Below are 17212 nucleotides of genomic sequence, written 5' to 3'. Positions count from 1 at the left end.
TATAACGGGTGCACACGACACTCGTACCACTGGATCCGAGTGAAGAGTTGAATGGCACGTACTAATTTATTACGTTTATTTATCATATAAACTCGTGACTTTATTTTTTTTAGTGGTTACTTTTCACAAATCATTTAATGCTAAACCAGATGGTTTCGTTTATCGGCACTTTCCGTCGCGGAATGCTAATTTATCCGAATAACTAGCAAACGTTAGCTCATTTCTTCTGTCCTGACGTCGTCGTTACTAGTGTTTGTACAGTTTAAATAAACACGCATAAAGACCAAGTAACGCTGAATGTACAACTTATATTACAGCTCAAATAAATGGCGCACAGTGCTGACCAACGATCATGTTCAGGACAAGTTAGTTATTGTTTACATTCAGTTCAATGTAGAATACTTTACATGAATGTGTTAACAATACATATTATATTGTTAAACAATCGTGAAGCACGTCAGTATAAATATGTATACAAGTCTTATAGTTATTGACTTTATAATAAAGTAATGGTAAAATGTAAAAGCATGTTTGGTAAAGCATCGCGATGTAAAAAATGGGGTGATTCAATTGCATACATGTTTTGAAGATTATTGTCCTGGAATGTAATTTATATGATATGATTTGATTCAAATGAACAAGCACATAAAACAAATTGAGGTTCTTCAAACAGATTGTTTTCAAGTGATGGCGCTTTGGAAGTAAAAACTAAGTTTTATGTTTAGTTTTCAAATCATGTAGGGTAAACAATTCGATAGTTGCTGTCTGCATGTTTTAAACCAACATCGTTTTGATATTAGGAATGCATTTCAGATGTACATCCCCTGTTCAGGCCATAGAATGTTCAACTCAATTCTTAAACACACCAGTGTATATAGAAACAATAACAAACTTAGAATTTGTTTTTGTTTAGTTTTTTTATTTCGTTTTTTTTTTTTTACATAAGTGTTTTGCATAGTTTGCACTTGGTGTTGATTTGTAATTAAAATCTGATTATAATTACAAAAAAATAACAAACAAACAAAAAAACAATTCCAATTATTTGGATCAGGTGCAATTTCAATATGAATCACAGTATTATGTTTATATCAGAAAGCATACCCAGGTTTTTTTTTTTTCAAGTGGTCTCAAAATGCACTGCTGGCATATGCACACATAATAATCATACGTTTCTTGTCTTGTGCTCCAGACGAAGCACTTTGGAGGACAGTTTCGGTACACTGTAATCTTGGGGATCTACCTAAGCAGAGAACCATGCCTACCGTGGTGTTGATGGACGTATCTCTGTCCATGACACGACCAGTGTGTCTGGATGGCAGCGAAGAGTTTCAGAGGAAGAACCTTGCTGTCCACGGCCTCAACATGTTGTTTGAGCATATGGCCTCAAACTATCGCTTGGAGTTCACATCACTGATGGCCTTTTCTTCCCTCTGGGAGCTATTGGTGCCTTTCACCAGGGACTACAATGCTTTGCAGGTAAATTGCACTTTATATTTAAAGGCCTAAGTTGCTATGTTTAAATGGGGGTCGGAATGAGATTTAAGTGATTATGTGTTTTTTTGTGTGCAGGAGGCTCTGAGCAGGCTGGAAGACTATGACAAGACTTGTATTGAAGCAGCACTTAATGGCGTCAGTAACGTAGTACAGCAGGAGTGGGGAAGTGCATGTCCCTGTCAGGTATTTTAACTATTCAAACACTATCAGTATTTATCATTAACTCCAGAAACTGATATTTATTTGAATAATTTTGTTACTGTGATTTCAGTTCTTGGTGTCTATTGCTTATATTTTTGTGTTTTTTTCCTTCTCTGTCTTTCAGTTGGTACTTGTTACTGATGGATCTCTTGGCATCGGAAAGGGTTCCCTGAGACACTCGCTCCAATCACTAAAGCAGCGTGGAGATGACAAGAAGTTTCCTCTCCCTTTCCCTTTTCCAACCAAATTGTTCATCATGTCTGTAGCCAATGCAGAGGAGGTACTGACTCATCCTTTTTGTTACTGCCTTCTCACCAGCTTCACTGGCCCGATTGTTGTTCACTTTGAAAATAATAATTTCAAAACAAACTGGTTAGTTGAACTTCAGAGAGCTGCAAAAGGGATCTTCTGCTAAGATATTTGAAGGAAATGTTTCAGAATAATGGAAAGCTATTATATCAGTGGTTAAGACAATTGTACATTGTGATGCGCCAGGGAGTTTTTATTAGACCTGCAGTCTGGTGAGCAGCAGCATTCCACAACAACAACAACAAGCTTTTCGACTTGCTGATGACAATGTGCAGAGGGTGACTGCCAGTGGCCATGATGTCCAGTCATTTGTCCAGACTCGTCTTCTCTGTAACTGTCACCAGAGTGTGCAGCTCTGTGCTCCCCACAGAGCCGGCCCACCTGAGCTTGACACCGCCACCATGGATGAGTCATACTTTGGTGTGCTGCCTCCCACACACATCACTGTGTAAAACAAGGCCACCACAGATCAAGAAAGCATACAGAGTTTCCTGTAGATGTTCAAAGATCGTAGCCTCATCAGGAAGTACAGTCTGCTTTTGCTCTTTTGTACAAGTGATTGGTGATACTTGTCTAGTCCAGCCTCAACCTGATGCACAGTTACAAGTGTACAGCCTCCAGGTCAACCAGCCACATGTTTATCTTGACTTCCCAAAGACTTTGAGGTGCAGAAGGCACTGGACAACAAAGTTCCTCAATGAACTCCTGTGCACTCTTTTATCATCGCGAACACACCCATCATGATCATTATTTGTTGTTTGCAGGAACATGTTTACATGACCCCCATCTTAAAGCAATTCATCCATAGTTCAAACCTTTTGAAAACTGAGATTTTCGTTTGCTGTCTAAAAATGAGACCTTGTGTCTTTTGTAACTGCAGTTGCAGATGACCGACGCCATGGACAACTTGGAGGAGCTCCTTCGCCTCAGCGGAGGGGATGGGCAGATCTTCACTGTGGACGGACCACTATGCATGAAGAGTGTACAGGGCATGTTTGGGTATGACTCTGAAAAACATATGAGACAGATTCAGGATTGTTTACGTTTTTCTTTCACATACACATTACAAAATTTGAAGTGCAATTTTTAGGTCTCAATTTGACAAAAGGTTTTATAGAATGATAAATAAGATGACTGTAAATAGTAATCCTTTCATACAAATATTCAAACAGAATAGTGTACTCATCTCATACCATACTTCAAGAGAAAATACTGTATGAGGAAAACACTCATCTTAAGTAAGAAACATTCTGTTTGTCTTTCTGTAACTGCAGACGGCTGATTGACTTAGCGTACTCTCCGTTCCACGCGGTTCTGCATTGTGGCAACCTGTCGTCAGACGTTCAGGTGTTCCCTCGTCCCGAGCCCGTCATAGTGGACGACGAGGTGGAGCCCATGCCGCAAACTGTCAGCACAGGTACTCACCCTGCTTCAAACTTCATGATTACACTTTAAAGTTAAAAAAACTTACTCTCCATACGTTTTATGATTCTTTCCTATGTTTCGCAGATTTGGAAATCGTGGGATTCCTTGAAATCGCTGACATCTCTAGTCCGCCTGTTACATCCAGACACTTGGTTCTTCCTATTGCTGTAAACAAAGGTTGGCTTGAATGTTTTTAATCCGCATGCAATGCGGGGTTTGTCATTACCTAACATAAAATATTATAGTGTGGCTTTTGAGATTTCCAAACTTAGACACGTTGGGATGGAACTGAGTCTTTAAACCCATTGAGATTCTAGAACAAACAACTAAAAAGGAGAAACATGAGGTAATGAATCCGATGTTAAAGCATTAGAAAATGGTTTGGCAAGAGGTACATAAGAGATGTAAAAATTCTCCTTATACTCAAAAGGTATGTCTATATATCTATATCTATATCTATTGGGCTCAATGGCTAAGAAAAAGTGTTAAGATAATGGACAATCTTTTCATAATTAGTACTGTTCTTCCAGATTTAAAGAAAATATTAATTTAGAAGCCAGAGGCCAATTCTGGAAGTACCATCACATTTGTAGTACCACGATCATTTTTGTGGCTCTTAGTCTGTGACTGGTTGGCCACCCCTGTACTAGCTAGTAAATGTTATGGTATTTTTAAATTCCAAATATTAATACAGTATTTGGAAATGTGAAACAAAATGATCTAATTCTTATTATGTCACAGCTTCAATAAACATACAAATTTTTCCCTTAATTTCAGACGTGGATGAAGTCGGTACCGGTGCCACCGAGGAGCTTGAGGAGGAACCCTCCGCCAGTCAAATGGCAGGAAAAAGTCCCAACTTCTGTGTGCTACTGCATGGAAGTCTGAAGGTGGAGGGCATGGTGGCGCTGGTTCAGCTGGGGTGAGATTCTGTCAAGTTGTTATCTTTGTCTGGTGGCGTTTCACTCCAACATTAACAGTTTGCTATATTTTATGGTGAAATGTTTCAAACGTTTGTTTGCCAGGCCAGAGTGGTTCGGTATGCTGTACGCACAAGCAGATAGCAAAAAGAAATCCAACCTGATGATGTCTCTGTTTGAGCCCGGTTCAGAGCCTCTGCCGTGGCTGGGAAAGATCTCACACCTGGGACCAATCTCAGGTAACTTTCCTCTCCTTCGCCGTGTCAGTGTCAGGGTTCCCATCAAGTTAAACTAAAACCTCTGTAAATGTTCACAACAGTCTCTTAAGCATCCTCTTTAATACTTTCTGTTTCGCCGTTATTTCTGTAGAGGTGAGTTTGTTAGAGAACCCTGACCTGCCACACAGTGATACATAAATGACTGCGTGAGCGCAAACGACACTGCAACAGAGCAGTCAATAATTGAGCCAGCTCTCTTACAACCGTTCTGATTTTGACAAGGTTATTCAACCGATTCATGTGTCCCATAAACGTTCATATATTTCAGAAGCTGCAGAAAACCCGTATGGAGAGGATGACAGCAAGAGCCCTTTCCCTGTGACGCCGCAGGCCAAAAGAAGTTACGCCCAGAACGTCACCGTGTGGATTAAAGCCAGCGGACTGCAGGTGAGGTCAAATACACTGGAAGAATCTCCAGTTGTTTGTCGATCTCCAGAAATCAAAAGCAGCATTTCAATAGATACCGGAAAAGGGAAAATTCACAAACCCACATTTCCTCTGTGATGTGAATGCAATGCTGCTTGATACAAACACTGCCTTACACTGAATGTTAGAGCTTTCACAACAGCTTCGGCTTGAAGAAATTCATAATTTAAACATGAGATTAATTTCTAGTTGTCGTTAAAAGGTGTTTTTATGCTTTTAGACTGATGTCCAGAAGATCCTGAGGAATGCAAGGAAGCTGCCTGATAAAACACAGACTTTCTACAAGGTGAGTTGAGCCAAAATGGGTCAGAAACGGGAACAAAGCTGGGACTTTTCAAGGAATTGATTACTGCTTCGTCGACGCATCTGTGCAGGAGCTGAACCGCCTGCGGAAAGCCGCCTTGGCGTTTGGCTTCTGGGAGCTTCTGAAAGGAGTGGCCGAACTCTTGGAGAGGGAGTGCACATTGCTGCCAGACTCCGCCCACCCCGACGCCGCGTTCCAGCTCACCCACGCCGCACAGCAGCTCAAGCTGGCCAGCACTGGTGACTCCCAGTACGCCGCTTTTGATCACAACATAGCTCCCATGCACACCGACTTCTCAAGCTGAGCCACACCCCAGTTGGCGTGAATCATCAGAGAAATATGGACGCCTGTGTGCAACGGCCATGGGGTGTATTTCACACGTCGGTTGAAGAACTCACAGGGACACTTCACGTGTTTGTAATGTAAATGTCAACATGTACATAGATTTTGTTTTTTAACGTGTCTTTGTAGGAATTTTTCAGAAACAGACCACATTAAAACTTCATTTTTATTCAGGGTTGAATAACTGCCACACGTACAGGAAACATTGGAAGGAGTAACTCTGAAAATAACCAACGGATTGACAAAACATTTAATTAATATGCTCATAAGAGCTTATTATTGAGTGAACATGATTTCCCAGCATGTTTTTTCCCTGAGCTTTGTAAGACGGGTGCATCTGGAATCATAATAACTTAATAACTATGAATAAGGTCGCCTTCTTTACATCATTGACTTTACATGATATCAGAACAGCAGATTTTCCTAATAAGTGATTGTTAGTCAAAAATACCACTGCAATGGGGGGAAAAAAACGGATCAAACAAACTTCAAACAGTAAAATGGAGAATACCAAAACCTGTAACTTTAAAAGAGCTTTTAAGTCTCCATCTGATTTAAGAGAAAGCATTTAGTAGTGAGTGCCATCATAATCACATACGCAGTGATGAAATGCTGTTAAATCTTATACTTGATGTCTGCACGAAAGAACTGATTTTATAATAATAGGCCAAACTTAATGTCTGAAACACAATTTTTATCCACAAAGGTCAAATAACTAATTTCAGAAATGAGCAGGCAGCGAAGGTGTTTGAGGAATGTCATCGTGGCTCAATTTCAGTTCGCTTTCCTCTTTTTGGTTCGGAAACGCTTCTGCCTCTGCTTGTAAAGGTGCCGGAAGTTGATAAGAAGTCCTATAAAGAAGAGGAAACTGGCAGATCAATATCAGAACAAAAATTGTGACATCAGAATGTAAAATATGTTAATAAATCCTGATTTACGGACTTACCCAGGAACATGAGAACAAGATAGAAGTACAAGAAGTACGAGAAGTTCAGAGAGGTGCCGATTGCTTTTGGTAGAGGAATGCTGAAGAGTTTGGTTTGGTCAAAGATGGAGATGGATTGTATCACTGCCACAGCTGCAATGGGTTGAGAGACTCACTTCAGTAACTGCATTGAGGAATTGTAAACATTTCATAAAGTGACCAATCTTACCTTCGGCTAAAACGCCTAACGGGTACAGTGGTATCCAAACGGTGTACCGCAGCCAGGTCAGAGCTTTCCAGTTTGTGTTGAGACAGCCCAGCATGTAGAATGGATACCTGAAAAAAAAACAGCAACACAATTGGAATTAAGCGTTATTGTATTGGCCTATAACTTGAAAGGATGCTGGTTATTATAAACAGTAGACATTAACTTCAAATTTGTTGTACAGCAGGAATTTATGCAAACAAATTGTAAAACACAGTACAGAAATGTTCCTTTTAGAGTCAAAATTGAATGTAATTTCCTGCTATTGATATCTAAGAAAGTAATTTTGTTAATACTTCCAATGTAACGGGTCACAAAACTCATTTTCTGTTTTCGGTCACAGATCATTCCTTGGTTTAACTTAAAGGAAGTAAAACATAACACCAGGTCAATTGCATAACGTGAGATGCTACAATTCTTTCTTTTTTTTTTATTTTATTTGAAATGACAGCTTTTAATTTTAGGAAGAAGGAAGTTCAAACAGCTGACATCAGCAAGATGGCGAAACTTCAGCCTCAGTCTGTGACAATCAGCTGCTTTTACCTTCTTCAATAAACCTCTACTTGCCTGACAATCTCAATAGCACTCCACAAGTAGAATACGAAGAAGACGACTGGCTGGTTGTGCATTTGCTCCAAACTCCCAAAAATGATGAAGAGGATGAAATTCCTTCCGACCACCTGAGGCACAAAGAGAAGCGACAGACGCACTCGTCATGAACCGAACATGATGGTATTTGCAACAAGATACATGATTTGTCTGAGATGCTATAAACAAACTAAAAGAACAGGTACCTGTATAAGAGTTGGAACAACACCTGTGTGGACAATGCCGAAAGCGGCATTGAGAACTTCTACAGATGCCAGAATCTGGCAAAAGAACATCACATCCGACATCGTGTGAAATGTGTCGTAGAAAGAATCTGAAACAAGAGCATATTTCTGTGACTCCACTGGTCCATCAATAAAAACAACTAAAAGCTGTAAAAAGAAAAGAAAAGTGGTGATTCTCACCTTGTCCAAACATAAAAAGACGCACAGTCATGTTGATGAACATCCAGGAAAAACCAAGAAACTGGACCAAGTTGTAAACAAACAAAAATGCTGTTTTCAAACTGACAAAACCTGAAAGATTACAAGAAAATGTTGAATATGAGGGTAGCTGATCCATAATAATGAAATTTAGCAGAATACATCCAAGATGATAAATAACATAAAAAAATGACCATCGGGCCTGTGATACCGCGGCCTTTATAGAGCAAATCTGGGATCTGATGTTTGAATCCTTTTGAATCCTACAGACGGTTAGATTTTGATCCAATGTGGTGTAAAAGAACTGAAATATGAGGGATTTTGCTGTATCTCTCAGTACGTCTGGTCAAAAGATGCTCACCTTCTTCTTTATGCCTCACAGCCTTGAGCCTGTTCTTTCTCTCCTCCTTGTAGAAAAAAAAAAAAAATTTTTTAGAACTCAATCATTCATTTAGGTCAGTGGTGCCATCTTCAACTGAACAAGTGTATTTCAAAGCCCCCACTCAATGGAAAAATAAATTTCCCCCAACTTTTATTTGTTGTACACAAACTTGCTGTCCATTTATCTCTGGGTCTGAACCAAATAACTACCCAAGAAATTGCATTTTAGGATTTTTCAAATCAACTTTGTTCCTTTTCTCACCTTGTAAAACAAGTATGGGATCTTTAAAAAAAAAAAAAAAAAAGCTTTGAAATGTGTGCGGATCTCTATAAACAACACAAATTTAACCACACCTTTTCCCGAATCTCCATCTCGGCATCTGACTCGTCCAGCCAGCGGTCGAAGTCGGGCGTTATGAAGATCGGCCGGCGCTCCTGCAGGGTCAGTCTTTCCCACCAGCCCCGCTGCTCTTTCCTCACCGTAATGTTAACCTGCCGCTGCGTGGACTTGTGACTCACCTGGGAATGCAGGTTCATGTTTAAATGTTTAATTGGTTTAAATTTAATAAATTATCCTTAAATATTAGCAAGACCTGTTATATTATTTTCAGCTCAAACAGTCAAAAGTGCAGTGATCAGGTCATGTATATAAAAATAGATGGTATAGATATTAAAAAGTTTATTCCATAAAATGTTTAGGAATCCATATATTTTATAAAGCATATTAAGGAACTAGTTAAAATAATGGCTAAAATTGTAGGCCTACTATTTAAAATAAGACATGTACTGTTATTACTGTACAGATCTTTGAGCCTCACTTGAATTATTGAAACATTTAATGTATTTACTTTTTGTGTTTAGCACCACACTTGTAGAGACATGTGTGTTGTTTATTTATGTGTATGTATGTATGCACAAATTAGTCTGCCTGGATGATTTCAATTCAATTCAACTTTATTTATATAGCACTACTACTAACAAACACATACCTCTGGCTTCACAGGTAAACGAAACTCCAAGTTGAACTCGTATTCATTTTGTCCCTTCGCACCATGTCCCTTCGCTACAAGATAAGACAATAGATAAATGTTGCAAATCATGCATTTTAAAATGTTTTTTCTTTTTTCTCAGGGGAACTTGTGCAATATCAATGAAAGTCCGTTACCTGCAAAGTGGAGGACATTTCCATGCACATGGACGTCAATGTTCTGGGGTGGGAACAAAATACATAAAATTAAAGCACTTCTTGTGCATGATGACAAAAAAAAATGGCATTTAAAAAAAAAAAATCTACAACTGAAATAATCAATCAATAAAGAATATAATGTATATCATTGCAATTCTATGGAGTAAATCCCTCCCGATAGTTATTTATCATAATTTCAGTCTTTATTTACTGTAAATTACTCAACAATTATCCACTTAAATTAAATTCTGTGTTTTATCAAAATGTAGAGTTTAAGTCCCTGCATATTTCCTCTAAGCATAACCTTTTCTGAATAATTTGTACAAAACTAAGGGAAAGGGTCCCCCACGATCCTGACTTTTCCTGCTGTGTGAAGCCATGAAGCTCTCTCGGTTAAGGCACTGATGTAGATGAAAAACATATAAAGCCATATGCACACATTCATGCTGACTGTGTATTGTTTTCATGCATAGAAATTACATTTCGATACGAGAGTATTTCCTTTATTTGTGAACATTTTTGAGTAAATGCAATGGGCCGATTAAGGGGTCCAATCTGTTTGTGCACATGTCTGTCTACACATTTCATATCTGAAAATAAAAATATGCTGTGCAAAGAAACTAGTATGATTCCAAGACCTGGTTGCAGCCAGAAGTCAGGAAATACTCCACCTGCCCCTCATGTTTTATAGCTTCACCTGCAGACTCACACTTTGTACCTGCATTGCATGTTTATCTCTATGAATGTGACCCACTAATCACTCATTCACAAAACTGATTACAAAAAACAAACATTCCATGTCGACAGATACTGAGAGGCCTGATGAGAAAGCGGTGTAACTATATGAGCCATCGATTCATTGGATTTCCTTATTTATACGGGCACCATCTGCACAGCATAGAAGTATTTACACCAGCTTGTAGCCTTCATTTTTTTTTTTTTTTTAAATCAGTAAAAGTTTATTAGTCGCCTGTAGTGTAAGATTAGATTGTGAGACAGCACTGTGCTGATGTGCCGTCACGACCTGTTAACTCACCTGAGCGTCCGTCAGCTCCACGCGCAGGTAAACTTCTTCGTGACGTTGAGCCCAGTAAACAAGAGGGGTGAGCGGCATGGCGACGCCTTGTTTTCAGTTCTTCCTGAGATGTTTCAAGCTGGTCTAATACTGGCAGGGGTCTTCTCGGATCATGCTAGCTGCACAGCGAAAGGCTTCGGCAAAAATACCCAGAATATTCTCCGAGGCGTGCACTGGCTTTCCGAAGCTGCTTGCGTCACGACGCACTGTGCTGTCCCCTGCTGATTGGCCCGTGGAGAATGTTTACGGAAGTGGAAGTGGATGGCGGACACAGGCAGCGCCCTGATACAGCACGGTGCACGGCAACCCGTGAAGCACTGAGCTCGCCGTGTCGAGGGAACATGCAGACAGACGAAGACGTTTTGTGTTCAAAAACGGACTTGTTGAAATCCCCTGGGACGTTCTGTGTGCTTGTTGGTGTTACAGGAAGCGTCGCAGCTTTAAAACTGCCTCTGCTGGTGGTACAGCTGCTTCAGCTCCCCGGGGTGAGCTGCTTCCTGCATGTGTGACTCGATTATCGACAGTCGTGTGTTCGTTGTTTGTTATTTGCAACACGCGCGTTGCTTCTCAACATGTCATGGTGTGCACAAACTCACATTGACCGCAAGGTGGTGATGTTACGCAGCTTCATGCCAATTTAACTTCAATATCAAGGAGAGTTGGTTAAAATGTGTTGTGTTTTTGTTTACTCATTGCGTTTATCAACGCTCAGGTGACTCAACCAATCCATTGCTCACATCAAAATATAACAAGTTAATCATTTCCAATATGTTTATTGTAACGCCTTTTCAAAACTGTATTAATCTGATGACATTTGGTATGAAAAACAACAACCCATATTTGCATTGCATTTGCAATCACCACTAAACACCATAAAAGCACAAGAATTTTGGCTAAAAGGGTGATTTTTTTTTTCTTTTTGCCATCAATATTGTGAATAGCACAGTGGCACCATGTTGTATCTCACAGCAGGATATGTTTTTTATCTGGTTAAACAAAAGTGCATTTGAATGTCTTTGTCCTGTTTTATGGTTTAGGTGGACGTAAGAGTGGTCACCACAGAGCATGCTAAGCACTTCTACAACCCTGCAGAGATATCAGTCAAAATCTACAGTGACAAAGATGAGTGGGAGGTAATATTAAACACTATTCAAATGTGTTTTTCTGTCATTTGTATGTGTCTATAGCAGAGACACTTGAATGTGTTGCTGTTAATATATCAACGAGACAGTATAACATTCCTAAAATGACTAACCCTAACCGTATCCCTTTCCAACAGTTTACATGTAGATTCCTTCATACTCTTTCAATGGAATATATGAAGAATTATTGTTAGTGAAAAACAAGGCTGTGTCAGAGGAGATTGAGATTTTTTAACATAGCATCGCATATTCCAGAAAATAAGTGAAAGAGTCTTGTTAATCTGTACCAAACTGCTTCTCCTGTGTAGCTGTGGACTCAGAGATCTGACCCTGTGCTACACATTGAACTGAGGCGCTGGGCAGACCTATTTGTCATTGCCCCTCTTGATGCCAACAGCCTGGGGAAGATTGCTAGTGGCATCTGTGACAATTTACTGGTGAGAACATTAGAATATGATGAAAAAAATTGTTTACCATATAATTTATATGCAAGCATTTCCAGGTTGATTTGTGTTTAACCTTTATAGACGTGCGTGGTGAGAGCCTGGGATACCAATCGTCCTCTCCTGTTTTGCCCTGCCATGAATACTGCTATGTGGCTGCATCCCATTACAACCCAGCAGGTGTCCAGGCTCCAGGAGTTTGGATATGTGGAAATCCCCTGTATAGCCAAGAAGCTAGTGTGCGGAGATGAAGGTGGGTTGTAATACAAGGGAAGCTGATGTTTAATATTTCCATATACAGATTGGAAAATGTTGCTTCTGCCACTATGACATAATCTCTCTTTTTTTTTAAATAACTTTTCATTTGTTCCCTTTTTTTTAAATTTCTATTCCTTAAATTATACTGTGATTTGGTCTGTATTTACTTGACATTTGCCTGCGGGGACGTTGAGTATGATCACCATCACCTGCAGGAGAAACATCAAGTTGCCAGGAGACAGGAGACCTTTTTGCGCTGTAGTTATGCATCAAAGTATTCAGTTTCAACCATATGCCATAATTTAGATACACCAAAAGAAATGACAGATTGACTTTTCTTTTTTAATATTTATCCACGATAAGATCCAAGATATTTATTGTCATATATACAGATTAATAGACATTTACACTGTACAATGAAAAACTTACTTCACTGCTCCCCAACCTATAATTAACTAAAAGATATTTATATAGCTTTATCTCTGTGAATTCACTTAATTCTATCACACAATCAAGCCGAACGTTAGACACTAATGGTGACGACTTGCCATGCAACGTGCTCTCGCAGCTGCTGGAACAATTGAAGTTTTGTGCCCCAAGGCCACTTTAACAAATGAACAAGGCAGGATGAGGGGTCTTACCACCATCATTGGATTGGGAAAAAAAAAACCCCAGCTCTACCAACTCAGCTGTGCCCAAAACTGAGAAATGAAATGTCTTAATTAAAATGATTCACCACAACAATTGCAAATATTTACAGGTATTCTGTTCTCTTCAGCCAAGAGCCTTTTTTCCAACATAGCTTTTTGACATGTTTCAATGGTGTCCTCCCATCTTTATCAGAACTGTCATCTAATGGTGGTGGATGATGTATTTTCATGGCAGCCAGTGGTGCAAATATTGATTTACAAAGAGAGTATCTGCCCCAAAACATTTGCTTCCTCCGTTGATTTGCCTTGGTGATGATTTGGCTCCTACTGGACTTATTCTCAGTCTCAAACTGCTTTGAATAAGATTGGCTCAGGCTGTGGCTTCGGGAACTTGATTCTGAATGACATTCAATAAACAAAGCTGATTTTACCAATCCGGTATTAAAAGCAGTCGTATAAGATCAGTTATCTGGAGTGGATTTTGACAGAAAGTAGTGACACAGGTATTGATTTTATGGAAAACATTCTTCTCTGCAACCTCGTGATCAAAGATATGAGGAGAATGTACATTTTCATGGCATGTTTTAATCCTCAAATTTAGAAAGTTGTTGTTTCATCAGAGTGTGTCATGTGATTAAAGTTGATGAAGAAAGAACCTTGTATAATGTCGTCGGAGACCTACTGACCCATGTATTAATTGATTACTACTACTGACTAAATCCATGATTTTGTGTAATATCATTGCTACATTAGTGTAGAGGCAGTTTCTACTTGCAGAGACCATTAAAATGTAATTAAAACTATTTGGGGTTGCAGAAGTCACTGTGAAAGGCGTAAAGTCTCACTCATAGAAGTCACAAGTGTTATAATGATCCAGCAGCAAGTGTGAAAAATAACTAATTTTAAAAGCTATTGTTTTCAAGTTTAGATATTTGATGTAGAAAATAAAGGCAATATTCTTCAATCAACTCGTAGGGACTGAAGACCACTTAAGTCTCTTTGATTTACAGGCTAACTATGTGAGGTAAAACTCTTGGCATTGTCTTCACACACATTGTTATATATTATGTATTGATATCCAGTAAGAAGATAGTAGACACATTGTTTACATTTCTGTATTGTTGGGCTGTATCCAACAGAGCTGTTGGATGGTATGCGAGAGGCTCCAGCCTGCCTTTCTGAAAGGTTCAGCCGACTTTAATAGCATTTAGTCACGAGTGGATCATTTTGTTAGACCTGATGATCACATGATCATCAGCTTCTGTTTGTCTGCATTGGCCCCAAAGCATTGTTCTTAAAATTTCAGAGATGGACAATGTCCTTCCTGAAGACATTGCGGCATGGTGTAATTTCCATAGACCACGAGACAGCATTAAAGTCAACATTTGGTTTAGTGGTCAAGTGATACGAGGTGGGGGTTTTTTTCATCCTCTCCTTCTAAAACTGTATATAAATCAATGGGTCACGGCATTGAAATCAGCTGCTGGCATCAGATTTAACTGTTTGTTGCTGTAACTTTGCCGGAAGAACAAAGGAAACCTTTTCTTTTATTTCTAGCTGAGTCATTGGGCATCGTGCATGAACTGTTTTGACACTGAACACTAATTTTTGTTAATGGTTGAGTGACTGGTTACTGACTAATCCAGTCCAGGATAAACTGGTTTAGCGTTATACCAAGAGTTGTGTGAGTAAGCAAGCAGAAACCTCTTCTCTGCAGTTCAACACTTTTTTGTTCATTTTTCTATTAAGAAAAGTTTGAGTGACTTTTAACTTTTTTCTTTTCCGCAGGTAAAGGTGCCATGGCAGAAGTATCAACTATTGTCAGTGTTGTCAAACAGTATCTTCAGAAACCAGATGCATCACGTGAGAAAACGTGAATGGCATCATGCTTTTAATGCCAGCTGAAACTAAAGACCAATAAAGAATCAACACGATGGCAGCTTTTACCTTCAAGTTATTTGCTTTTCCAGCTCATACACACGCATGTAAAACGTGTGCGTGTTGGTGTGCGTGCAGTGTCTCAGTATTGTCACATTTGATATTCTTAGGAATACGAAGGCCTCAACAACTGCATACAAATGTCAAACACTGCAACCAGAATAATAAACAGCCTATTGTTTTGTTGTGGAGGAATGTCTTGTGAATTCAGTGTGTTGTTATGTCTTTGTTATTTTCATTAACATAAATGTTCATAAATCTATTTAGCTGTGCTAATACACAGCAGATGTGTAATGACCAGTATGCCATTTCAGTTAAATTTAAAACACCTCAGTAATCTTCATCATGTCACCCTGATATGTGAGGATCTTGAGTTCAGGTTTGATCTGGGATGTTTTATCCTGTCACTTTATGACCGCTTGCCTATGCTCGTTCGTTTTTTTGTTTATATCTCTTAACACCCTGGTCAGGCCGCCAGTCCATCACAGGTTTCCTGTCACAACTTATTGCCAAGTCAGCTTTAGGGTTCCTTTCATGTAAATCCCAGCCTGAATGCAAAATCCAAGAGTAGTGGGAAACGGCAGGGTTCTGTGCTTAGTTACATTAAAATTCAGGACAAATTGCTATTGGGGTATTCAATGAAGCACAAGGCACTCTAAAGCACCTCATATATGCACGTAATGTTGAATTTGTGAGAGACTGGGGAGTGGGATTATTTTTACCCAGTGCTTGGTGGAAAAAAATCCATCTGAAAGCTGTGAAGCTGGGAAATTTGAGTAGTTTGGTAGCACTTGCATGCGGAAGTCGCATCTCCCTATGTTGTTCTGTGTAATAACGTTTCATTGCAGTTCAAGTGAAAAAGAACTTTGTCTTGTTCGCAATGATAAAACAGTATTGTCATGCGCATGCTGAGCAACCCATGTTTAGGTGGTGAGAACATTATTTGTCATTTGCGCTTCAGATTTTCATGAGGCAAAGTTGTTTTTTGTTGTCTTGCAGATACTCCCAATGGATAAATCAGCCTTTTCCCAATGGTAACTGAACAAAAGCCTTGCTGCATGCATGCACCATTAGTCGTCCATTCTTCATTTTGTGGCTTGACTATGTCCATAGTGTATAAAGTTTTGTTGAATAATTATCCTTTTCTGTAAACACCATTATGAGTGCCTGTGTAATCGAATATACTATGCATGATGATTGAACCACAACGATGTAACAAGATTATAAATGTTAAAAAAAAAATGGAAAGCAAGCCCGAACAATTATAACTGTGTCTCAGAATAGCCGTGGAAGGACGAGAGATCAATCGCAGGCCGTGGAAAGGCCAGAAGTCAATTATAACTGTATCGCAGTACAGCCATAGAAAAACCCGGAATAAAGCCAGATGGCGAACACTATACGAACGTACGATGAACAGATAAGCGCTAAATAGGAGCCTCCCACACGCATTATGTCCATTGTGAAGAAACAAGGTTATTTCCAAATTAACGATGAATGATCAAGAAGAAAAGGGGATGTGTCTGATGGGAGGGGGACGACCCCAAAGGAGTGTATTTAAAGACTGAACCAAGAAGCACTGACTTTGTGTCCACTGGTCGACCTGGGCTCCGAGTTTTAGCAATAAAACTCTGTTTGCATCCAGATCTCGTCTCCCAGCCTGTTTTCTTTGTTTTGTAGACTAGCTGAGGACCAGTATAGTTAGAGAATTATTGACATATGCTCGTGGAAGATTTCTGACGTCGCACTTGGCCCTGGACTGCAATCCATCCAAAATCCACAACAGTTTCTGTCTTGGAGGGATCCACTAAGGCCTCTCTCTAATAATCCCCGCGCAAATCTGTTCAGGACTTGTTGAACTGCTTCCTGACTGTTTCATTGTCATCAGGAGGTAGCAAAAGAAAACTTTCCACAGTTTAGTGTTTTGATCTCCTATTTCGTCTTTTAAGCCCTCGTCTTTCCTAAATAATCAAAGTAGCAAATAACTTCTCTCACACCTGTGAGTGTACAGAAAGGAATGCTGCTGCGACAATAACAGCATTCAATCCATGGGAGTACATTCATCTTGTCATTCAGGCTTATTGTGTTAAGGCATTTTTTGTTTGTCTCTTCGATATTCTTGGCAGAATCATTTGTATTGTTGCCAATTCTTTGAAAATGGGTCAGGTTGGTTGAACAGCTTGTGAAAAACTTGTCAAATCAGCTTGCGTCCACATTTTGGA

The 17212-nt window shown here is 39.4% G+C and overlaps 3 protein-coding genes across 3 annotated transcripts; 2 read left to right on the top strand and 1 right to left on the bottom strand.

The window, feature by feature from the left end:
• Positions 1 to 1194: 1194 nt before the first annotated feature.
• On the top strand, positions 1195 to 5880 carry ints14 (integrator complex subunit 14). Its single transcript, XM_080504320.1, has 11 exons — positions 1195 to 1476; positions 1570 to 1677; positions 1820 to 1975; positions 2885 to 3003; positions 3279 to 3421; positions 3514 to 3606; positions 4207 to 4351; positions 4455 to 4588; positions 4896 to 5014; positions 5274 to 5339; positions 5428 to 5880. Exons 1-11 carry the CDS (start codon positions 1255 to 1257, stop codon positions 5659 to 5661), a joined length of 1539 nt encoding a protein of 512 aa, XP_080360446.1. The 5' UTR covers positions 1195 to 1254; the 3' UTR covers positions 5662 to 5880.
• On the bottom strand, positions 5877 to 10681 carry hacd3 (3-hydroxyacyl-CoA dehydratase 3). Its single transcript, XM_080504321.1, has 11 exons — positions 10524 to 10681; positions 9467 to 9509; positions 9291 to 9364; positions 8656 to 8820; positions 8282 to 8327; positions 7903 to 8013; positions 7684 to 7811; positions 7457 to 7569; positions 6854 to 6960; positions 6646 to 6777; positions 5877 to 6550 (listed from the first exon to the last, which is right to left on the bottom strand). Exons 1-11 carry the CDS (start codon positions 10599 to 10601, stop codon positions 6474 to 6476), a joined length of 1074 nt encoding a protein of 357 aa, XP_080360447.1. The 5' UTR covers positions 10602 to 10681; the 3' UTR covers positions 5877 to 6473.
• A 146-nt stretch (positions 10682 to 10827) lies between these two features.
• ppcdc (phosphopantothenoylcysteine decarboxylase) lies at positions 10828 to 15078 on the top strand. Its single transcript, XM_080504957.1, has 5 exons — positions 10828 to 11047; positions 11600 to 11695; positions 12013 to 12141; positions 12232 to 12400; positions 14844 to 15078. The coding sequence occupies exons 1-5, from the start codon at positions 10904 to 10906 to the stop codon at positions 14930 to 14932; spliced, it is 627 nt and encodes a 208-aa protein (XP_080361083.1). The 5' UTR covers positions 10828 to 10903; the 3' UTR covers positions 14933 to 15078.
• The last annotated feature ends 2134 nt before the right edge of the window (positions 15079 to 17212 follow it).

This window comes from Blennius ocellaris (assembly GCF_963422515.1).
Source record: "Blennius ocellaris genome assembly, chromosome: 11".
NCBI classification, from domain to species: domain Eukaryota; kingdom Metazoa; phylum Chordata; class Actinopteri; order Blenniiformes; family Blenniidae; genus Blennius; species Blennius ocellaris.
This window is presented reverse-complemented; position numbering and strand designations above follow the sequence as displayed.